The sequence below is a fragment of the Passer domesticus genome, chromosome 2, assembly GCF_036417665.1.
Source record: "Passer domesticus isolate bPasDom1 chromosome 2, bPasDom1.hap1, whole genome shotgun sequence".
In the NCBI taxonomy this organism is placed as follows: domain Eukaryota; kingdom Metazoa; phylum Chordata; class Aves; order Passeriformes; family Passeridae; genus Passer; species Passer domesticus.
The window spans coordinates 74,953,914-74,978,756 of record NC_087475.1 but is presented as its reverse complement, the minus strand read 5'-3'; the positions used below and the strand labels follow the sequence as shown (position 1 = coordinate 74,978,756).

General features: G+C 41.4%; 3 protein-coding genes across 7 annotated transcripts in view; 2 read left to right on the top strand and 1 right to left on the bottom strand.

The window, feature by feature from the left end:
• Positions 1-11,910, bottom strand: part of ALKBH8 (alkB homolog 8, tRNA methyltransferase) — a 43,409-nt gene extending 31,499 nt beyond the window's left edge. The window contains exons 1-7 of one of the 3 annotated variants that reach the window (XM_064409344.1): positions 11,846-11,910; positions 7,194-7,326; positions 6,186-6,326; positions 4,057-4,297; positions 2,869-3,000; positions 1,905-2,000; positions 462-566 (exon numbers count right to left, since the gene is read on the bottom strand). In XM_064409344.1, the coding sequence (XP_064265414.1) occupies positions 462-566; positions 1,905-2,000; positions 2,869-3,000; positions 4,057-4,297; positions 6,186-6,317 (706 nt within the window). In that variant the 5' untranslated portion in view covers positions 6,318-6,326; positions 7,194-7,326; positions 11,846-11,910. Of the gene's footprint in view, positions 1-461; positions 567-1,904; positions 2,001-2,868; positions 3,001-4,056; positions 4,298-6,185; positions 6,327-7,193; positions 7,327-9,115; positions 9,223-10,967; positions 11,225-11,845 lie in introns of those variants that run through there. The other 2 variants (XM_064409346.1, XM_064409347.1) reach the window with 2 other exon arrangements.
• The window catches only part of ACAT1 (acetyl-CoA acetyltransferase 1), a 382,585-nt gene that overhangs the window by 141,842 nt on the left and 215,900 nt on the right, over positions 1-24,843 (top strand). The gene's annotated exons all lie outside the window — the stretch shown is intronic.
• The window catches only part of ELMOD1 (ELMO domain containing 1), a 43,471-nt gene continuing 40,641 nt past the window's right edge, over positions 22,014-24,843 (top strand). Inside the window, exon 1 of one of the 3 annotated variants that reach the window (XM_064409342.1) lies at positions 22,014-22,036. The gene's annotated coding sequence lies outside the window, so the exon portion shown is untranslated. Of the gene's footprint in view, positions 22,037-22,180; positions 22,403-24,843 lie in introns of those variants that run through there. The other 2 variants (XM_064409341.1, XM_064409343.1) reach the window with 2 other exon arrangements.

Below are 24,843 nucleotides of genomic sequence, written 5' to 3'. Positions count from 1 at the left end.
CCTCTTTCTAAGCAGTGCTTACACAGCATCAAAGTCTCTAATGGTTCTCATGTTTCCCCACCAGCAAGTCAGCTGGGGATGCACAAGGAGCTGGGAGGGCACACAGCTGGGACAACTGACCCCATGTGACCAAGAGAATATTCCATATGACATTGTGATCAGTAATAACACTAAGGGTGAAGTTTACCAGGGATGTCATTACTCAGGGACTGGCTGAGCACTGATTGGCCAGTAGCTGAGGATTTGTTTTGCATCACTTGTCTTCCTTTGTTTTGTTTGCTTTTTTTTTTAACTTACAAAACTGTCCTGATCTCAAGTATCCTCACTTTTATCTTCCAATTGTCTCCTCTACCTCAGTGAGGGGAGTGAGCAGGCAGCTGCATGGTGCTTAGTTACCAACCAGGGCTAAACCACTATGTAAAATAAAGAGTTCAAAATTTTTCAGGGACAAATGAAGTTACCTTGTCCAGGTTCATACTGATTTACAGTCAGTTGATCAGGTTTATGTTTGATATATCCCTGCTTTAAGCACTTCTCCAAGAATGGGTTGCAAATTTCAGGAAGACCTAGTTATAGAAAGAGAACTGTAAACAAGACAGGACAGCTTTTTACAATAAATATAACTAGGAAATACACAGAAGTAGCTTCGTATACATGCAAATCCATCTTTAATGATGATTACTCTGCATCTGCTGCTAACACATCAGAAGTGAAGGCCTCAATCTTCAAGTCCAATATTCTTGAAGATCTGAAAATTACAAAGGCCATTCTTCTAAGGCCTCTGCATTCAGAAACAGATTACTCCTCACAAATGCAAACTGTAGTATCTCTACACATAAATCAAACCACATCAAATCAGAGGAAAAGGTTTTACCAATTACAATAAAGAAGTTGCAGTCAAAAATATTATGCAGAGTCAGTTGTGCAGAGACCTCTCTAAAAAATTCATTCCCTGGAAATCTGTTACTGAATTAGATTAAATATTACAAAAATATCTGCTGAAGTTAAGCTGCTCTTGAAACAGGAATGGAAGGCACAGTCCTCCACTGAAGCTTTGGTTTGCTACTTAACCTGAGGACTTGATTGAAAAATTCTGCCAAAGGTAACACCAACAAACATGTTACTACTATCCCTTCCATGAATCTACTGATTTTTATTCTTGTTTTCTCCCAATAAGTGTTTATGCTTTTCTCACACATAAAACAGTCTGTGAGACTACAAAACAATTCACATATCAATCCTCTTACAATGATATAGCTTCACAATTAACATCAGAAGATAACCAGAATCCTTCTGTTGCATGCCACATCCACCCCAGTACGCATGCACCACCTTTAAACACCCTCAAGTTTTACAAGAATTTAACTCTCCTATTTTACTATTTTTAAATCTAAGTCTATAAGATGACTCACTTGCTTTGCTCTGACTCACAGCTTTCAACTCCCAATATGAGTTATTGAAACCTTTACAAAATTGCTTTCAGAGCAAAGGAAATTTATTTCAGTGTGCATCCAGCAAGCTTCAAGCTGGTTGAGATAAATATATAAAGCAACATACGTCACATCCCCCAAATAAATTAATATGCAATTTGTAACACTAAATTGTTTTATGGAACAAAAAGCTAAAAAGGAATGACAATTACAATCCCAAAAGCCTTATTTGACCAGAGCTCAACAAAGGGCAGCAATGTCTGGCTTCAAGTGACTGTACAACAAGCTTAAACCACTAACAATAATTTGGAATGACTCTCAAAATTCAAAAGCACTTTTGTGTGTCCTTAAAATACAGCAAAGGCTCTCCTTTAACCAGACTCTCACAGCCATAACTCAGCAAAGCTTAAAGGCTTTATATAATGGTTCAAACATCAGTGCAAAATAAGCACAGTTTAGTAGGGAAGTTCTCACCTCCAGGTAATGGCTTGTCTTTATCAACATTATTGTTATCATAGCGAAACTCATATCCAAAATGCTTTACTCTTCTATGCTTTAAAGTCTTCTGGGCTGTAAAAACACATAACTTTAAAGTAAGATTAGACTACATAAGACTACATGAAACATTGCAGGCAATTTACCACGTTTCCCCATTCCATCCTACCTGTTAAGCCTAAACATTCTTTAATTAGCCAGTTAACCAGTGTATGTGACCCTCATTCTTCACGCACACACTTCTGCTTATTACCTTTTGTAATTCATTAAGTATCACATTCACTGCTGTTCTGAGTCAAAGGGATGGTGGTTTTGTATCTGCAAGAAGCAGGGAATACAATTTTTCTGAGCCATGCTTAATGCATCTTTTTCTTGCCCTGATCTCTGAATTTACACCTGATGAATACCCTACAGATACATTAAGATCCATCATGCTCATTAATCACCAAGTTACACATTAGCTAAGGTCAGCATAACCTTTCGCGTTGCTCCACGGAACAAACTTACACAGGAACTCTGAAGTGATTTCCAAGAATTCATTTACTAAAGGATTTAACTCCAAAAGCTCAAGTAAAAGCATCCAGAATGTACGCCTCACTAAGTTATTTTTTCCACATAAAAGACACAGCTCTTCAATTGGACACCAAATTACAAACAGTCTTGTGCTTGGCACAAGACACATAAAAAAGACTTTAATTGTCTCTGGATGCAGGTTTGTTATTCAAGTAAATCCATTCCAGAATATCAATTCTGATCACTTGTCCCAAGGAACTGATCACTTTCAGACCCACATACAAGACCCAATTTCTAAAATGCTAAGAGCAGCCACAGAATAATTTCTGACAATACATTTCCCGAGATGCAGACTTCCTGTAACCTGAAACTGCAGGAAAAAAAAAACCACAAAAGTATAGAACATCTGGATTCCTATAGTTGTACCCACCATTCTGAGTATCTTCATCTCCTTTCCAGTCAATACTTTCCAACATCCTCCTTTCTTCCTCTGGAGAAATAATCTTTTCAATTACCATTAAGCCTGGAGGCAAGCTTGTAGGAACAGCATTTTGCAAGGAAACTGAGGTATATGAAAAAAAGAGAATTTTGCCACTCTTTAGAGAAAATAAAACTTGAGTTCCCTATGGAAATATAATTACTTTGTATGAGAATATAGCACAGCTGTAGAAATGGTTAGTGATACAATGGAGCCCTCACTGTGGTCTTATTTGGAGAAAGAATGATCCCCTTTTGTCATGACAAAACAGGGTAAGTAAGGCCCGAGTTTTGCATCATTGAAGCGCTTTCTAAATTGTACTGCAAAGACTTTACACTATTTAAACACAAAACCACTTGTGGCTTTCCTGGTAAAATAATGGTAAACAGAATTTCCTAATCACTCCAGGTTCTACCTGAATTTCATTTTAAATTTGTAGAATTTTAGTGATTTACCATATCAGCAGATTGCTTTCACCGACAGAGAGTACTCTGTAATCAAATATGTACAAATATGGAGTACAGAACAATACCTAGGTCAAAGTAAAACATCACTGATGTTGGGACATTCAGTTTGCTATCCTAAGAGCTCAAAAAAGCTATTTGCTAGCAGAATGTACACACCGACACCAGGAACCCTTTTTGCAAGGCACTATGAAAGCTCACAGAAAGAGCAACAGTTCTTGTAGTAAATAGCTTATAATCAGCCAAAAATTGAAAAAAAAAAATGAGGGGAAGGGCAAACAAAATGACAGAAATTTCATTGTGCATATTTTTCTTCCTGGAGCTGAGATAGAGATTGCAAGACTAGGGTCACACAAGAAATCCCATGAACTGTCCAGAGATTCTCCAGGCTCCTTAATCACAAAACCTTCATGTGCAGTATTGAATGGTCTGGAAATGACTGAGATTTTTTTTTCCCTTTTGCTTCCAAGTAATAGAGTTGAAATTAGAGTATCCTAACCTGGAATACAAGGAGCAAAGATTATTTTATGTCCTGAATCTCAGATTCTAGCTTTCATTCTCTGTGTCTACTTAGGAAAGCTAGTGTGCTTTTACCTATATTTACAACCCAGGAAGTAAAAGCAAAGGGAAGCAGTATGCAGGAAGCTGGATATATAGGACAGCAGAAAAACTGTACCTTTTTCCACAAAATTAATATATAGAACAATGTTTTGGTCACAGTCTTCCAGTGTTACTTCCTTTCCATTAAGGGCATTAAAGGCTTTCTTGGCTTCTTCTGTTTTTCTGTATTTCACAAATGAGTATGGTTTATTTGGTGGCATTAAGAGTGTTTCCATTGCTCCATATTCTTCTAGTATTCTGAGCAATTGCTGTCTACTCATCCCATTACCAAGACCAGCATTGGCAATAACCAGACTCTAATTGAAAAAGAATGAAAAAACAAAACAAAAAGAATTAGTGACTATTGTCGGTTCATTTGAAACTAACATTTTACCAAGAGAACAGCACTATAAAGAAAAATTAAACCCATGAGCACTCTTTTATGTATTCTGCACAAGATATTTACATTTCCATGAGCTTGTTATACAAGGCTAACACAACCTTTGCTTGCCCAGCACATGGTGTGGCTGAAAGCCTTGCAACCTCTATCGGAAACACTTCCTCAGTTAATGCACACTTTGAAGTGGCATGTGTGTGACAAGCATGCTGCAAGCAAACAGTGGCACTGGCACACATAATTTAGGAGGTTTCTGGAACAGCTGGGAAAAGTGTTCAATTAATTCAAACAACAGCATTTCATTTCCCTAAAAAAAACCCCAGAAAATTAGGTTTAGAACTGAAGAGGAGGGTCATTAAAAATAAAATTATACACTGAGCATTGCTGTGATTATGCCTATTGCGAAGGCTCTGTTAACATCTGTTCTAAGCTCTGCATCAGGCTGTCTGCCAAGGATCATATTTTTCAAGATTTACCTCATTATTAATTACTGCTATTTTCTGGAATGTTATTGATGAAGAGACCCATGCGTGTAAAGGTCATGCAGAGGTTCAAAACACTCTTTTCACTTAATCTACAAAGACCCCACTACACAACTGCTGCAGCACATGCAGCAACTGATGATGTAATTTAGAGACAGTCACACTCTTGCACAAAGCCTGGAAGTATTTACTACATTCCTGACACAAGTTCACCACTAGCACTATGATTTTGTTTCACATATTACTTATTGAAATGTTCTGTCACTAATAAGGACCTTGCTGGACCCTAAAATTACTCTCTGGATAGATTAGATGGATAATTTGGTACTTGGGACAGTTTCAAGGGGAACAAGTCTCAAATTACAGACCCATTTCCAAACAACATTAGAAAAACACAGTCTTTGTTCTAAAGAGTTTACAATATAAACAAAATTGCTGAGTCATTAACATCTGTGCATGGTTTGTCTGAAATCTGAGCAAAAATTAAAGCAAATTTTATTACAAATATGTATAAAGATCTAACTGATGTTTCCATATTTGAATTGGAAGAATTTTCAGGATCAGGATGAACAGTATAGGGTAAATGATACTGCTCTACTGCACTTCAAGCCATTTGTATTTCCTCATAAATGAGAGAGGGAAATTAGAAACTCTAACTTCCCTTTCTGTCTGCAAGTTCCTGCCACTTTTTGCTACATCAGTATCTGTGATGATTCTCTAATCTGCTATAACTCTACTGTGGCAGAACACTACAAATTGAAAATCCAAGTAGCTTTCTCCTAGGTCTCTTTTCTGCAAAGAAAGAGAAAGCTGTCCCCATTTAAACAGCTCCAAGTCAGCCAACCAGCTCAATTCCCACCGAACTACAGCCTTAAATGTTTAGAGGAAAAAAACAAGATGGAAAAGATTTCCAAGATAGACGTGTTTTTAATGGACAGCTTAGATGAGACAAATTACACTTGACAGAGAACCATGGACGATATAAAGGCACAAAAGTTAAAAGCCTGAGGAAAATAAAAGAAACCACAGAGAAAGAGAATAAAAGTTTATCTACTTCAATAGCACTTCCAATGCTTCCTCCTCCTCCTCCTCAAACCAAGCAACTACTGTTTCAAGTTAAAAAAACCTTATACAAAGGCCAAAGTCTCTCCATAGATCCTGAACTGCTGAAGTACAGTTCTGCTTTGAAATCAAAGAAGCAGTAGAAAATCCTCAATCTTGGGAAGCCCATTTTTAAAAACTGCATTTTACACAAGACACATGTGAGAAGAGAACACAGATAAGCAGCATTTTAACACTACCATCAAAATCACAACTACCAGTCACCTGTGTGGCATGGGAGACGCACTCTATGCCCTCATGTCTCATCAATGTATGCTGAGCTCTGACCTGCTTCCTCAATACCTTCTTCTTCATTTTCTGGACTTTCAAATGATCTTCACTGGTTTTAGCTTCCATACTGGTGTTCTGGAAAGCAGAAATAACAACACATAGTGAGTGTCCTGCTTGAAAAGGATCTCTCCCAAAAATAAAGCTTTAAAAGATTGCTATGATACTTGATTTCAGTTTCCCATTTTTCTCTTCCTCTTCACTCCTTTATTCACATTCACAGTATCACTAGATCCATTTGTGGGTTTTAACCTGTCTGCCCCTCCTGTTTTCATACAGTAATTTCAGTTGATTTCCTTCTCTCTAAAGTCTCTCCAGAGGAGAACATGACAAAAAAATTATGTGTGAAACTGCCATGAGATTCATATTCATAAGCTTCTCAGTTATTCTCATGCCTCACCAAATGCTTCAGCTAGAGATGAAATGTTTGGCTCTTTTTACCTAAATGCAATCAAGTGTGACACTTGCCTTTCTTGAGAGTAGAGAAATGTGTGCAGTACTTACATGTTCTAGAGCAAGCAACTAGGATGCTCCATGTATCATTTACCAAATCTCCCAAACTTAATGAAGATAAGATTCTTGTTGTGCAAAGGAATAGAAAACTGTGTACACACACACATATATATATACATACATATATGTATGTATGTAATATATGTATTAACTACTGAATTTCATGGCAACACAGAATTTGCCAACCAGTCAGTACTTAAAGGTCACTGGCATTCTCCAGGTTTTGCTGCATCCTTTGCCACTTTTGGTCTAACACTATATTGAGATCATACAGCACCTTCCCACATTTCTTTGAGCCTACATTCTTTTCCTGTCTTTTTTCCACTTCCTTCAAATCCAAGGGAGGAGTCCAGATCTCATGTAAGATTATCACAAAGCTCTCAGACACTGATGCAGTTTGACTTCATCTCTCCCTATAACATAACCCCTTACCTGTATTTTAGAGTATCTTCTCTTCTTTGCCAAAAATCCTAACAGTATAGCTGGACAATCCGACTGCAACTGTCTGTCCTATTCCATTCTTTTATCATCACCGACCTGGCAACAATCCTTCCATCTTCTCTTCCTGTCAAAAAATGGTTTTGTTTCAGTTATTTTTAAGGAAAAAAAACCAAAGCAAAACTAGGTCAATCATACCTATATGTAATTATTTAACTCTGTCAAGTACCCCAACAGTCACTCATCCACTTGCATGCCTTCAGGCTTGCATGACTGCAGAGCTGCTTCCCAATACCTAACCTGCAGACACAACCATGGTAATATGACAATGTACCACAAAAAATAGTAAAGGTAAAAAAACCCTCATATTAGTATTTGCTACAACTTTGTGTTCAATAACGTAGCAAAAATTTTGTTTTAAACAAGCACTGATATGCTAGTAAAATTGTTATAAAAGATTGAAGTGTTGCACAGGAGCTGTAAGTATGTGTTCCCTGTGATTGCTGCAGCATCACCATCATCAACCTGCACAACTTTTAACTGCACTGCACAAGAAAAATCAAAAATCTTTAAAGATAATCAGAATGACAAAGGCACTCTGTGGAAATAAAGGATTCTAATCCTCCAAAAAGGAGTAGGATCAATGCTGCCAAAGAACACTCAGTCTTTTGCTCTTCCTTTCCACTTACTAGTTCATCCTCCTACCATTCCTCTTCCATTCTCAAACACAATTTTACAGTGGTCTTAAATTAACTGAAACCCTTGCCAACAACAACACTTTCCAGCACAGATGGCAAGTTACTGGCATGGTGGGCATCAACAGTGCTCTCCTGATACGGTTTCAGATGTCTGCTAACAAGTTTGAGGTGGTACATGCAAGGCTGTAACAGTTTGAGCCCTGACATTATTCAAATTTTTACATGTGCCTGACCACATAAAGATCACATTTATATGTCAGCTTGACCAAAGGAAAAAAAAATAAAAACCAAAAAACACTTAATAAATTACTCAGCATCAAAATCCATACTACCACCATTAGACTCTTGACATTTCCTAGGATCTCTTAGAGAGAATTCAATCACAACCACGCTCACATACAGTGGAGGTAAGATGTCTAAGACAAAAATCTCACCAGTAACAAAAATGAAACAGTGCAGAGTGTCAGAAAAAGGAGAAGACTACTACAACAATTATTTCACATGACTTCAGAAATCAAGTGTAGAGGCTGAAAATATCAATGGGTTATGGACTCGATCTCTGCAAAATTAGTTTTATTACAGATGTGTAGGAACTGTCTACCATTTCCCTTTAAAGCAACAGTGCTCATTAGGGGATTTTTGCCTATTTCATACTCTGATTCTTTCCCCTCCTTTCCTCAAATTCTTGGTACCTTCTTAAATAACCATTTTCCTTTCCTGATGGCACACTTGCAAACAGGCCACAGCTCATTATTTGAAAACATTCTCCCTTCTGAAGACAAATAGCTCAAAACAGTTCAAAGTAAGATTCTTCACTTGATCAACAAATTGTTAAAAACACAGAGCAATGGTCCTCTTAACCTTCATTAGTTAAATATGATCAAAGAATCTCAAACTTGCTTAAACCAAAAAAAAGAAAGCACAGTGAGACACACAAACCAAAAAAAAAACCCCAAAAAAACAAACAAACAAAAAAACCAAACCCCACACTAAAAAAAGCATAAGATAATTAGAAACCAAGGTAACTGAGAGAGGAAAAATAAAAGTCTCATGAAAAGAAGCACACAAAGTTTTTATTAAGTAAATTCTTCTAAGTGCATCTGATGGGTTACCCTTACCAAGAGTCAGCTGACAGGCTCCTTCAGGAAGCCTACTATGACCAAGCTGTGCAATTATAAGATTTCATAGAATAAAAAAATAATTTAGGTTAAAAAAGACCTGTAAGGTTGAGTTCAACTGTTAATCCAGAACTGCCAAGTCCACCACTCAACCCTATGTCCCTAAGCATCACCATCTACACAACTGGCTCCAAAAGGCTTGGCCTTTTGCCACACACAGGTGAACAAAGGCCCAAATCTTCACAGCCTACACATGTGCAGGGCCCTCGGCAGAGGGTGTCAGGCAATCCCAAACTACTCCACAGGAAAGTGACACATCTTTGGCTTGGTGCATTTACAGAAAGAGAGCAAAAATACAGGATAGGCTAATACTTTGGAACCAGGCAAACTGGATTTTGATGGGAAAACATGGAGGCTATGCACATCACCCATAGCAGTCAGACCACTGCCATGCATCCTGCAGAACAGAGGACTTCAAACTGAAAGGGTCAGGCCTCTCCCATAACATCTACACCTCTACATACTGAGAGACTTCATCTGATCTCTGGGGAAAGCACTTCTGAGTTTAGTCAGGCATTCAGTCAGGTCCTCACAAACGCCTCACATTCTCCCGGCAAAAGAAGTCATGCCACACTATTGGTTAAACTAGCACAGAAACCAAAGCTGAAAGACTACTTTTCATCCTTTCATAACCCCTGAACAAAACAACTGAACAAGGGACAGCTGAGGTGTGACTCAGATGTCTAAATAGCTGGCAGAGATGACCTAGCCCACAACATTCAGCCTTTAACCTGCTGCTCAAGAAGCTGAAGACCTTCCTGATGTGCTGCGTCATGCTTGCCAGCATCACTCCGGTGCCTCCAGCTTCTGAAGGCAGCTTAAACAATAATACCTGCACAGTTGAGACAGCAAAATATTCCCTTGATCTCTTTCTGAACTGGATCTAAACTCTGTGTCTTGTCTGTTGTGTCATTACTGTTATAGATACATATTATAATATTGGCTTTTCGTAAATATTAAAATGAATACTACATGCGTTATGTTAGAAAGTTGTGCTGCATTAATCTCTTTTCTGTAGTGTGCTAAATATAGTTTTTAGGCTATGGAACAATATCGAAACTATGTGATGAAAGATACTTTTTGTAACTAGCAAGGAATGAAAAAGATAATCAAGAAATTATTGGCATTATTCTCTTTGGATAGAGATAACAGCAGCAGACACCGAGATCCCAAGAGAAGAATTATTACTTTCTTATCAGGAAAGCTCAGACTTCAAAGAACCAAGATTTACAATATGGGGGGGGGGAAGCTAAAATTAAGCAGAAACACCCTAGTTTGAAAGAAATGTTTAAATAATGTATGAGATATATGAATGTGCAATAGATTATTGCTTTTAAGGGGCAATCCTTTGTTAGCAAGGTGTGCCTTTTGGTGGAGTGCCAGACACCTGGAGGTCCCTAATTCTTTGCTTTTTATTGTCCTAATTTTTATTAGTATTTTCACTACTATTTTCATTACTATTAAACTTCTAAAATTTTAACAAAAGTGAATGGCGTTTTTCACAATTACCAGAGGCTCAATTAGGCGGGCACAGAAACCAAGTCTGCCCTGATTTCTGAATAAAGGAATCACACTCAACTCTATAGTAGTAGGAAACTTCATTTGCTAGGATCTCACACCTGCTTTAGAAAGGCCAATATGACTGCAGAAGAAAAAAGGTTAATCCACTGTTGAATTAATTACTGTTACCAACTAGTTCTACAGGAACTATTTTTAAAAAGTATCTCCTAAAAATACACACCGAAAACGGTCTCCCCATGCAATACGAGCTAAGGTTACACGCACATTACAAAACTGGCCTGAAGTTACCACAGAGGCTAATATAAAGCTGTAATGCAATGCACGAAGCTTGTTTGCTGTAGAAGCAGCTCCTGAAAACCATTTTCCAGTACCTGGCGGCGGGGCAGAGCAGAGCGGCGGCTGTCGGCAGAGGGAGCGCCACGATCAGGGATAAGCTGGGATCTTTGGGACTCACGTGGTTTTGTGCCACAGGCACGCCACAACAAAAGTACAAGGACACAGTATTCACATAAACATCCGGGGGAAAGAATAAATTCGGGAGGCCCTCCGGTGAGCTTTAAGAGCTCCAGCACTGGCCGAACGCGCCTGAAGGCACCCGCACATCCAGGCACCGGCATGTCCCCGCGGCTGTCCCGTCCCGTCCCACCTCTGCCAGGCACAGCCAGCACCAAACCTCCACCGACACCCCGCAAACCCCCGGCTCTGGGCACTCGCTGCAAACAGCAACGACAACAGGAATAACCACAGGAGCGCCTCAGAATCACAGAATGTTAAGGGTTTGAATAGACCCTAAAGATCAACCAGTCCCAACTCCGTGTCATGGGCAGGTACGCGTCCTACTAGCCCACGTTTTTCAAAGCTTTGAACACTGCCAGGATTGGGGCACCCACAGCCTCCCTGAGCAACTTGTTCCAGGGCCTCACCACCCTCACAGCAGCGTCCCTTCTGCTCTGCCCCGAGTACACACAGGGCAGATAAAAGCAGCGAGGCAGATGCAGGGGCTGACTTGGCCTTCTCCCCCTTACACCACCTCGTCCTGACAGGGACAGAGATGGAGCCGGAGCCGGAGCCGGAGCCGGAGCCGCGGCCAGGCCGCCGCGGGCTCTGCTCCCCGCACAGGGCGGCACGGCGGGGACAGGAGGGCAGGAGAACCGGCGGCAGAGGCCGCCTGCGCTCCCGCAGCTCCCCGTTCCCAGCCAGAGCCGGGCGAGGCCCGGGCGCTGCAGCCCCGGCCCGGCGGGCGCGTTACCTGCAGGAAGCGGCCATGGCGGGGCGGGCACCCGGGCCCGGCACCGCCCCCGCCGCGCCGTCACGGCCCCGGCCCGCCCCGCTGCCCGCGGAGCGGTCGGGTCGGGGGGAAATTTAGCGTTTGGAAGTGTCTGTCGCTTTGTTACTGGTCACGGAAGCCAGGCTTTGAGGTTCAACAAGGCCAAGTGCCAGGTCCTGCACTTGGGTCATAGCAACCCCAGGCAGCGCCACGGGCTGGGGAAGAGTGACTGGGAAGGACCTGGGTGTTGATCTAGGGCAGCTGAAGATGATCCAGGGTGTGCCCAGGTGGCCAAGAAGGCCGATGGCATCCTGGCCTGGGTCAGCCCTGGTGTGGCAGCAGGAGCAGGGCAGTGACCGTCCCCCTGTACCCAGCACTGCTGAGGCCACAGCTCCAATCCTGTGCTCAGCTCTGGGCCCCTCACTGCAGGAAAGACATGGAGGGGCTGGAGCGTGTCCAGGGAAGGGCAACGGAGCTGGGGAAGGGTCTGGAGCACAAGTGCTGTGAGGAGCAGCTGAGGGAGCTGGGGGTGTTCAGCCTGGAGAAAAGGAGGCTCAGGGGGACCTCGTTACTCTCTGCAGCTGCCTGACAGGAGGGTGCAGCCACGTGGGGGTTGGTCTCTTCTCTCAGGTAACAAGTGATAGGACAACAGGACGTAGTCTTAGGCTGCAGGAGGTTCAGGTTGGACATTAGGAGGTATTTCTTCATGAAAAGAGTGGTTAGACTTTGGAATAGACTGCCCAGGGAGGTGGTGGAGTCACTGCCCCTGGTTGTTCAGGAAAAGACCGTTCACAGTACTTAATTCTGTGACCTATTTGACATGGTGGTGTTGGGTCAAAGGTTGGATTAATGATCTCCAAAGGTCTTTTCCAACCTAACTGGCTCTCTGATTCTCTGGCAGCAGCCAGTTCTATGTGCCAAGATTTCCCACTGACCAGGCCAGGGCTCTCCCACGGCACACAGCTGTGTCCTGGGGAGAGGTACGTGCATGCTGGATAGATCCAGGGCAGTCAGTGTGGCAAGGGGAAGGGGATGAGCAGCCTCCTACAACCAACTTACATGGACACACATTTACTGTCACTGTGCCACCTCCTGTTCCTGCTCACTCCGTGCTTCCCAGCTCCACTTGCCACCAGGTCTTCCCCATGCCACCTTTTCTCCAAGCAGAGCCAGCTCTTTGCCATGCTCCTCTCCATCCAGAGTCTCCCTCTGAGTCTTCACAGAATATGTGCAATGATTTATCCGTAGGTGCAGTGGGACACCATTCCTTAGCCCCACACCTGCCTCCTTTCCTTCATTGGTGCCTCCTCCAGCACGGGGGATCCAAAACCAGATGGGGAAAGCCACATCCACACTGCAAGTTAAAGACAGCTTCCACCAGGCCAGGATGGATTAAAGAGAGCATCACAGCTTCTCCCAGGCTCAGGTGTTCACCTGAGACAAGCCACCCTGGACAAGCCACCACCACAGCCAGTACTGATTACATCACCTTTGGCATGCCACAGCACTCGAGACAAAGATAAAACCATGTCAGTCCAGACAAGACCATGGGAAGACCAAGCCTCTGGTTGTACTTAAATATTCCTCTGCACCACTCTTGATCTGGCCAGCAATCCACCTAAGGCTGTGGAGAGAACCCACACTAGTGAAAGGCCTACTTCACCAAAAGGAAGCATCTCCACACCTCACTGACTCCCTGTGGAGAAAGTGGTCCCTTAAATCAGAGATACAGTGTGTCAGCTTTTGCCTCATTTTTCTTCTTCATAGGCTAACCAAGCTGCTTACTATGCCCCTAGACATAACCTTTCTCCCTTCTTTATCCAAAATGCTGGAATTTGGGATTGCCTACCTTTTGTTTACCTGACAAATATTCTACTTCTCACTGCATCTTATTACTAAAGCCTAACTCTTCTTCTCTATATATATATTTCCTCCCTCAGCCTCCTGTGGGTATGGAACCTTTCTCAGCATCAATGATGTATGGAATTCCCAGGCAGGTGGTATGTAAGGTGTGACTGATGAGCCTATAAACCTGTAGACTGAAGCCAGCTCCTCAAGTTTTTCCCAGATGCACACTCTGGAGGAACTTACCCCTGACTGTGCTTACCGAGAAGAAAACAACAAAAAAATCCAACCAAGAAACAGCAAGAAAAAAATCCTTTCCCTTTCCCTTGGAATGTATACCATGCGCTATGCCAAGGACACAGCTGTTCCATGTACAGAAGGTACAAGGGCGCTAAGCGTGTGAGGCTGACAGGACATATCCACCAGCCTGTAATATTTGGGAGGTAGGAATTACTTGGTCACAAGGGTGATTCCACTTCTTTTCCTCCACCATAGTCTGTGCTATTAAGTCACCTTCTGTCCTTGACCCACACAGTGGATGGCAAAGTGTTGTGATAGCACAGATCTTCTGCCTAAGTTTTCTTATATTTGAAGTATGAATATTTGACACCTACCTAGTAAGAGTACAGCATAGAACCTTTTTAACCTTTGTGAGCACTAAGACTTAGCATCATCTGATCTTCTTGTGAGCCAGAATGAATGGAGAAAGAACAACCAGGCCACATCAACAGCTGCTGTCTCTATTAAAATATTCTCTGAGGCTCTCAGCCCTGGAAACCACCCAACCCTGAAAGCTGCTGAAAGGATGATGCTAATGATACCAGTTTGTAATTCATTACCAATTTGTTCTGACAAGTGGAAAATACCTGCCCAAAGGTTGTTTCTCCTAATGTCCACATTCCAGATTCTGTGCACTCTCCATTCTAAATGCATGTCTATGTGTGTTCTCTGGGGGAGAACAAACTCACTGTGAGGGGTTTTTTTTGAAGTATCTCTGTATGATTAGCAGTGGTCAAGATTTTTTCATGCCTATTGCAACAACATTTCCTCTGATAATGCATCAAGATTTTTCTTCTATAAACAACATTCTTACATAGGAAATTTCCACCATTTAAAAGGAAATCAGTTAAAGGCTGGTTAGGGATTTAATACAAGCATGTTTCAAACCAGAACTGTTATGCCCTTCATGATTTAAGCCCAGCAGCACTGTGCATTCTGCTCCCATGCTAGATAAGAGCCATACAGGCTCCTCCTACAGATACCACAGTACTTATTGACAAGTAAAAACATTATCACTGACTAACCCACAAGAGTTCACAGAAGTGGGGATTCAAATACCTTTACCTTTGATGTTAATATAATCTCTGACTTAAAGTGCCTTAGCAGAAAACTCACTATTTTTTTTTTTTTAAATCCCTTTTTTATAATTTTAATATTTTGGTTTATATGTCAGCAAATATTCTAGTTTGAGATTAAATCTTTATAGTTTTCTTAAGAAAAAAGAATGTTTATATCAGAAAATCTTGGCTCTGGCTCTATTTTTTTTTAATTTGTAATGAGAAAAGATATCTTCTAAAGCAGAATATCATGCTCCCAATTAATCATAGGTGAAAAATAAAATCCTACTGAGTTTTCTCAGAAACAAATTACACTTTTTGCTATGCTGTTAGCTATTTTAACTTGGCCACATTCCCAGGGAGAATCAAGGCATTTGTCAGTCCCTGGGAATCAGCTTCGTAGGATAACAAGTAAACACTTCCATTTCCTTCAACAAACAAGAGGTTACAGGTCCGTAGGTGGAAAGATAATCTTACTCTCTTTTTATAGCAAAGCAAGCCAAACCATGCTGCAGCCTAATGTGATCACACTGGATTTCCATTAATTTCAAACCCAATTAAAAAGGAATCACAAGAAGATAGGATTTGCTGTATCAAATCTCTTGGTACAGGAAGCTGCAGTTTAAGAATCATGACAAATAGGATATATTTCAGGATAGCAGTTTTTTACAGAAATAAGAAGAAACCTCTTAGCACAAAATCCAGCTCAAAATCACCCGTGACTACTCCTGTAAAGAAATACTGTAATAAAGGATGAGACACAGGATAAATTGTTTTAGGATAGCATTGATGTAATAATTCAGCATTTGGACAAATAAGTGTTGACCTAAATTCAAAATGTGCAACTGCTGCTGCTTCAGATAATAAAACTCTCCATAACAAACCTCTACAATGCCAAAGGCTTATATTTTTCAGGATGAAGGCAAGGCTGGCTCTGTGCTTCATGTCATTTTTATTCTGTGTTTGTGCTGTTCAATGCTAGATTTTCTATTTCTTTCTAAAAAAGAAAAACAGTCAGAAAAAAACAACTTTTAGAAGTTTTTTAGTAAATGTGTAAGACTGAAAGAGACATGAGAAGTCTGGGTCCTGTTAAAGTCAGTGGGATTTTCAAATGCTAGTGATCAAAATGCTTGTATTCTCAAGAGACTTGAAATGTCAAGTACTATCAGTGTGCTTTCTGATTTCGAAGCTTTAGCCTACATTCTGTTCATACCTGCAAACCTTTTCAAGCTTTTTCCCACAAACATAAGATTTTAGAGTACTTTTCTCCTCTTTCCTTTAACAAAAAAGCTGCACTTTTCCTGAAATTTCAAGACTCAGTGTACTGGAACTTCAAGAAATACACTAAATAGCATAAATCTCACAGTGAAACTGTAATATTTGGCAACACTGCGTTTCTGGCACAAATACATGATTATTGGCAGGTTCACTTCCACTGTTACAAGGTGTGATCCTCTTGTGGAGCAAGCTTCTTTAGCATGATGACACAGCTTTTTCTGAGCACAGAGATTCCAGTTCTCTACTGGGACAGCTACAGATCTTGTCATCTATAGAACCAAACCAGTCAGTAAATGTACAGGATTGGACAGGGGTTAGCTAAACTGAGCACTTCTGCTATGCCATGAGATTGCACTGATGAAGTTCAAGGCTGTTTATTACAGGCAGGAAGGAACAGCTTTAGCTTCTGTTGTCAGACAGGCTGCAAAAGCATGCCTACACTGCTGGGTGACCATCAATATTGCACTTGAACTGGGAGCACAGTCTGTAAGCCCTAATAAACAGAAAAAATTTGATCCTTTTCTGGTGGGTCGTCAGACAATTCCTGTGAATTTTCAGGCATAAGACCAAAATTACTGTAATTATGATGTGCCTGCTACAAGTCTGAAGATATTTCATTTTATGTACTGCCACTGCAAAGAATCAGCTCTTGAGAGGTTCCTGCAACATGTGGACATAGACATCAAAAACTAGATAATTTCTTAATTTCATTAAAGAAGACCTCAAGAGATGTAAATTCCCTACACATAACTACTGGAAAGCATAATATCCATGAAGTTAATTCAAAAATTCCCAGTGAAGCTCCTGCCAGCTTTTTCTGCTCAAATAAAACCTCTCAGTGAATGGTCCTCAGCCTTCAAAGGCCACATGCACCAATACTAAGCAAACCATACATTGCATGGAATTGTTTTGTCCTCAGTTTTAACTTCCTCTTGGCATAAACAATCTTGGTGACTTAGGGCTTTAAATCTTTCCAATGCCATGCAAGCTTTAAAGAAAAGATGATAATTCTCTGCTGAACAGGAATTGTTGCTTTCACTGCTGCTGTGACTCTTTCTCTGCAGTTCAGGCAAAATTTAGGTGAGATCATTTGCCAGTCTAGTACACTTTCTGGGGTGTCAGAAAAGTAATATGGAGTACTGAAACAACCATACAAAATATTGATTTCCCTCTAAATCACTAAACCCATCAACACATGGTGTAGTTTAGCTTTGAAGGCAATGTTGTTAGAAAGAGTCTCACAAAATATTTGTTTTCTCTGACATGGATACTGAAAATTGTCATCTCTTCAAAATCTACATGTACTTTACAAAATCTACATTCTCTTCTGGCTCTTTATGCCTGTTTTACATTAAACAAATAGGAAATATATATTTTTTAAAATGCTGATTGAACTATATTATATTCTTCTGGTCATACAGTCAAAATCTTACAGTAACCTGGGAAAAGTCAGTTCTGTCACAAACAATTAGGATTTGGTAGGCATTCAGAGAGTAATGCGACCTTGCACAGGGATCCTCCCTGATATCTACACTAGGCAGGCAGTCTGCTCTCCTGCATATCCTTGGAAAACATTGTTTCTCGCAGTTATAACTTCAGGGCATAAATGTATCATAAGGACAATCATGGGGTATCAGGCTCTGATTCTGTCCACTTGGGCAATCAATACATTTTTAAGGATGCAGTGCTTGCAGTTTGGACACAATCTGTGAAGTTAATTTTTAAAGACATAATACTGTTTACATAAGAGAACTAAATGGTACATTTCCATTGTGAGATCCTTGGTGCCCCCACTGACTGGAGAGAATATTGCAATGTGTTCCTTGGGCTGGGACTCCATTCTTTCATCTCCTTTCAGGCATCATGTCAGGAGAGTTCATTAGCTGTTGCTCATGTAACACGTTTACTTTCTTCATAAGAAGAATAGCTGTTCTATTCTATAGATGTTCTATAAGTTAAAATTTTCTAAACAAAAACATTGTCAGATGCTTGGGTCAACCCATTTGCTGCTCTTGTAATCTAGTTTTCATTACTTCTCTGGATCTATGTGCACACTTGACATATCTGGAAAATAGGAATTGTACGCTTTTAAGCTGAATAGGCAAAAGAAGAAAAAATAAAAAAGATGCATCCAAACTTTGTGATTTTTCTTTTACAAACACCACTTTTCCGTGAGTCAGTTTGCTGATCTGTATGACATTTACATAAATATTTACCCAAATCACCAGGGGTTGTGAATCCTCATGCATAATTGTTGGCGAAACACTTCATAATCTTTGCATGAAGTGTAGCACATGCATTCAGAGTATGGATCTAATTAATGGCAGAAGGTGGATGAAATGAATAGATTGAAAAGAAAAAACCACATCACTTTTTTTTCCCTCATTCAAAATAGATTTAAAATTTTTCTCTTATAAATGCAATCTTTCTTTTTCACACAGACATAATATGGTTGGTACACATCTTGGTGATGATTAGGACACAGTTTCAGCATTTTTGAGTTTGTTCAATTTTATTAAAAGAAAAAAGCAAGTATTGCTAGTCTGTAGTATTTGAAACTCACGTCTACATCACTTTATTTTATTCTTTCTATGTAGAATTATCCAACAGAATGATTTAAATTAAAATATTATAACATTAAATGCTCTTAATTCATATATAGACAAAGTCTTTCAGGCAAAATTCTTTGCTTCGAGAAATGAGTAAACTAAATGAGCATACTGGCTGCTTCACTTAGCTGTCATCTCTCGAAAGGCTCTATGAGTAAGCCTGACACACTTCATCTCTCACGTTACCATCATCTACAGGCTTCTGTTAGTGTCTCCCATCTTAAACTTTATGGTATCTTCAGTCAAAGAAATACAAATGAGGTGAAGTGTGGGGCTGGAAATTAACAAAAATAGCTAGGAGATTGGTTAAAAAAATTATCCTGAAGCTTGTGTGCAGACAGCCCTAGTTGCTATAATATCAGTGCGTGACAGCCATATAATTCACCATCACAGGACAGTCTGTATTTGATGCTTGTCCTAAACTAGGCACAAAGAATTGCCAGCTGACAAGAATCCCCTCAAAAGGGGCAAGTGAGGAAATTTGAGAACAGCTTGAGAAGCTGTCATTTGACAGCTTGACAGCTTGTCATTTATGGAGAGTAGCCTATCTCATGCTGAGTGAAAAATAGAGGGATTGATAATCTGAACTACAGATTTTGGAAACTCAGGAAAGCAAGTTCCTTATGTAAATAGGGAGGGTTTTCCTTTTCCTTCCTTGTCCTTTCTTCCTACAACTTTAATATTATTCCAGCATTACTAGGATTGTTACGTAAAATACCTTCTTTCTCTTGTCAATTTTAAGTCAAAGAATACAAGTGTAGCTAAAGTATTTCTGCCACTTCTGTATTGTCACAAAATGAAAAATGCTACTTGTTAAAAAGGAAACAAAATAATACTATAAAATATTGTATAAAATATATATAAAATATAACTTCTTTTGGTGCAGTTAATAATGCTTGGGTGGCACATTGTCTGAGAAAAGTGCTGGGTGGTGTTAGTTAGGTTCTTCACAAGGACACAGCACATGTCCTAGTTATCAATTTTGTCTTTATCAGTAATTTCTGTAACAGCAAGAGTGTCTATCCAAAATAATAAGGGACTTGAGCTTTTGATTTTTCACCAATATCTGAGCGAGGTATGTTGCTATCTGGTTTTTATGCTGCTTCTGTCACCTTCCTTCCAATGCTAAATTAATCATGCAGGTGACCTTGCTGGTTTTATTAAGCACAGCAGGCTGTATGAGCTATTGCTGGAAAAGCATGATATTGCTCAACTAGTGGGGTCCTACATCTATTTCTTTCTAATATGGTCTCACTGCCACTTTTAAGTACAGGCTATATTTCTGCTGTCATGCACAGTTTCTTTCATTTGCCATCAGTTAAAAATAATTATGCTGTTAAAAGTAAAGTACAGCATAACTGCTTATAAACAGAAGAACTTTTTATAATATGCTGGTTTGCTTCAACTTTCCATGAAACAATGATGCTGAACACAGGACTCATAGTAACCTGAGTAGCTTCTATACCAACATATTGAGTTAATGAGTACATCAAACTGAAATTTGACAATGAGAGTTTAAAAAAAATCCAGACAAGACTGAAATGGCACTGCATGACTACAGTACAGCTATGTACCACTGCGTGATTCCAGAGAATGGGCAGGAGGCCATCTGGAAGCTCCAAACATGTTGGTCTGATCTCCTAAATTTGCCACAAGAGTAAGGGAACAATCAATAAGGCTTTCTGTCTCACATTTTGAATTCTTTAATATTTGTGAGCAAGAGTATGTCATCTGGGAAAGTAAGTTACTTCTGTTGCAAGGATCTGGCTTTTTATGTTCATGATATATCTTGTGTAATATGAATAAATTGTCTTACAAATCTCTCTTTAAAAACTCTATATTTATTTTGGGAAGCATAACTGAACTCTCCTCCTGAAGCCCCTGAAAAGTCCCCCCAATTTAGAGTTTATTCTGTTCAGACATCTACAGACCTGCAGTAGATCTGCTGGCCTAGTGCAAGAGAAGTTTCTGACAGGCACGGGATCTAAAAGCAAGGATCTGATGTGTTGGGGGTGAACATTGTTGTGGTACAGTAACTAGAAACACCGCCCTAATGCAGGAAACGGGAGAAAGAACTACTTGTCTAGTTATGTTGATGCATGGAATTAAGCTTGAAAGATTACTTCAATGTGCAAAGCATGATGCAAGTAAGAGATGAGGTGGTAAAGCTGTAGTCTGATACCCACTGTTGAGTTGTTCCATTGAGCGTCAGACCTCACTTGCTGATGGACCACACCGCTGAGGTGGAGGCTGCTGGGACCTCCTCCCTCCCTGCCTCCAGATCACCTCTGCAGGACACAGCACCTGCCAGCCAGGTGCATCAGGCATGCTGACAGCAGGTGGCAGACAGACTGACAGACTACATAGCTCTAGCCAGGAGGAGAATTAAATATCAGTCTGCTTTGCCTCAAGACATGAACAGTGTTTCCTAGTCGTTAAATGTTTAACACAACAGCCCAAGTGTTTTCACCGTACTTCTTGATGACACTTGATTATGGGATCAAAATGACTGAAAAGGGAGTTTCAGAGGAAATTAAACCATGTCCCTGAAACAGGCATGCTGAAAGCTATTTTCAAATTAGGCATAGAGAACACTTAGAAAAATAGGTTAATTAGCATTTTCAAAGGACTTCTGAAACATGAGACTATTGGCTAATGTTGGGATGCCAGTGTGGCCTGACAGGCTGCTTACAGCTTCAAAGGAACATCTGGACAGATGCATGCAGCAGTAAGGGTGAATGAAACACAGAGTACCTCCCTACCGGCAGTAGATACTGCACTGGGCAACTTTAAATGATCCTGTGGATGCTGCAGACAACAGTTGTTATTCTCCCAGAGGGGAGAGCCATATAAATAGAACCACATGCCTATGATCCCAATTAGCTGACTAAACTTTGAAGATCAAAAGCCTTCAGGATATACTGCTGGGGGAGAAAGGATACTGAACTGCTTGACAGGTCGGTGGGATGGGATATCGAGGAAGGATACTGGCTCGCTGAGTACTACCCCAGCTAGCCGGGACCTTAACACCTTGGAGATGTTCTCTGCTTTCCCGTAGGACCTTAACCGTACCGCTGTGGCCGCACTCCCCTGGGCGCAGACAGGTATCGCCTTTCCTTGGCAAGCGCGGGGAGGACGAGGTGGGGGAAGGTCTGGGAGCCCAGGGATGAGGGGTGCACCCTGCTCGGGGTGCCGGGCACGGACGCGCCTCGGTTCCCGCGGGTCCCCGGCCCCTTCCCCTCCCTGCGGGGCGGGTTCGGGCCCCGCCGCAGCCTCCCCCCGCGCTCGCCGGTAGGCGGCACCGCCGCCCGCCTTCCTCCGCCTCCTCCTCCTCCTCACCTTCGCCGGGCGCCGCGCCGGGTGACCCAGATCGCGGCGGCGGCGGCGGCAGCTCCGTGTCCCTGCCGGCTCGGAGGGACGGCTCGGGACGGCGGCTGCGCTGCGCCGCGGGCATGGAGCGGCGCGGAGCGGTGAGTGCGCGGCGGCGGCGGGCCCGGCGGCGGCCCCGCGGGTCGCTTAGCGACGGGAGGCGGCTCCGGGCATCGCATCGCAGCTCCCTGCACCGCTTCCCTCCCCCGTTCACCGCCCGGCGGTGGGAGAGAAGTTTTGCCCCTCTGAATGCGGGACGCTTTATGGAAAGACGTAAGGCGTAAGGAAATTTGGAGGCGCTGACTGGTTTGCGCATTTGGGGTATTTGTAGTTGATTTTTATTTTTTATTTATTTATTTTTTTCTAACGGCCCCATCCTCTCTAACTGTGCGGGAGGAGGCCGGCGCTGGGCGGCCGCCAGGCGCACGGCTCTGCGGCTCCGCAGTGGGCTGCGCGCCCTGCCCTGCCCCGCAGCCCGCCCGGGCTGGCCTGGCTGCCCCTCCGCACCTGCCCTGGGCTCTGTGCGCCTCAGGTACACCAACGCGAGCACATGATAATGGTGACTTCTTTTTTCCGTGGCACTCTCTTCTTCCCCGCCTCCCCTACATCCCCCCACATGGTCATTGTGTATTGAAGTTACACTTGCTCCGAGTTTATTCCAGGATTGATGTCTTTGATGTTTCCCTTTGTCCTCACCGTTTCTGCTTTTCTTACAATTTCCTTTAAAATGGCTAAAAGAGGATAGCGAAGGTGTATGTCAGAATGGGGGCGGTGGGGGAGAGGGAAGAACAACACCTTTGTCCCAATTCAGTCAACTCAACAATCAGATCACAACAAGCTGGGGTTTTTTGTGACAAAGGCATTTGAAACAAAGAAGCCATTTTAGAAACGGAAAGAAATTTATTTTATGGCTTGCATGATTTAGTCAATCCAGGTTTTCATTCCTTTCTCTTCTGTTCCCCCTTGCCCCCTCCTCCACTCCCCGTTATTCTAATTTATCCTAAAATGAAATAGAATAGAAAAAATATCATCTCTAAATCCTGCATCATCCCTGTGCTCTTCAGTAAGCTTACTGATTGCCTTCTGTTCCAAACATTTCATTGCACATTTTTAAAGAATGTTATTTTGTACTCATAGATGAATAGTTGAATCAGTTAAGTGTGATAAGAACATCTCATCTCCCCAGGAACAGAACAGCAAAAGCCTCATTATGTGTAGCAATTTGCTAGGTGTTGCATACTTATATCTATTTAGCAAAGTGCCGGTTCAGATGAGACTTACTGATTCTTAGGAGAGTCTGCTTTTCTCTGACTGTCTTTAAAAATGTGGGCACTGTGTTGCCAAACTGAACAGGTGGAGTTACATCTAGAAATATCCTTTGACTTGTTCAGTTCTCATAGTCTGCGTATCATTTTAAGCAATATTTCAACTGAAACTAATGCAAAACTACATTGCTGTAGCAAATGACTTACCATCAAGGCTAATAGAAGCTTGGAGACAGGAAGCCTATGATTTTCAAGGGTGCAATCATGTGACAGCATCAGATGCTGTATGTATCACTCTAAACAGAAAATGGGCAGAAGATGATTCCAGGAAAGCAGCAAACAATGGGAAAATCGTGCAATGGAATGCATTTGTTAACTTTCCTACTGGCTCACTGATACACAGTGAAACATGTTCTGCTAGTGTAAAACCCTGCTGTGGCTGAGCACATAAACACAGTGTCTGTGAATCCTTAGCCTGTTCAAGTTTTGAGACAGGGCTTTATTAACCATGGGACAGCATCACATTAGCTTCACTGGCATGTGTGAACCCAAGGATTTCCTGTCATCAAACATCTTCCTGTCACTCTTGACAGGGAATTGCAGCCCCCTGAGCTAAGCTATACTTAAGTGGTAAACTTTTGGGCTATGTTGCATTAAGTGATTATTTTGTTATCTATCATCTTCCCTGCACAAACAGACTTGCTGCTGGTTGCAGGGAAAATGCTGTTGCACAAATGCTGGCATATGTAGGGCTCCAGACTGCTGCTAGTATTTAAATAATCTTGTATTTTAAAGTTAAGCTGTGATCAGCTGTAAACCAATTTAAACAAAAATTATGTTCAGTTGTACAGTCAGGGCATTATAACTATACAGAGCCAGGCAAGCTTTATTTTTCCCAAGGGGTCACTTGAAGTGTTAGCAGAAAATTGCAAGAAGAACAAGCTTGAGTTGCCTGGAGATCAAATCTTGTTGGATTTAATGCTCTCTGGCTCATAAGACTACATTTTAATTTTTTTTATGAACATCTGCTCAGCTTTCTTGATTGGAAAGCTTCTTTCATTTGACATTCCTTTTAAATCCTTTGCTTGGTAATGCAGGGCAAAGGACTGCATGAAATATGTTACTCTTTGAATACAAGCTTTGGGAAGGAGTTTACTGAAAAGTAAACTCTAGAGGAGAGCTTACTGGAATACTGAGAAGGAAACCAGGTGGTGAGATTCCAAACATGCAAGAAAGATAAAGTAAGGAAAAATAAAATGAAATATGAGACTGATATA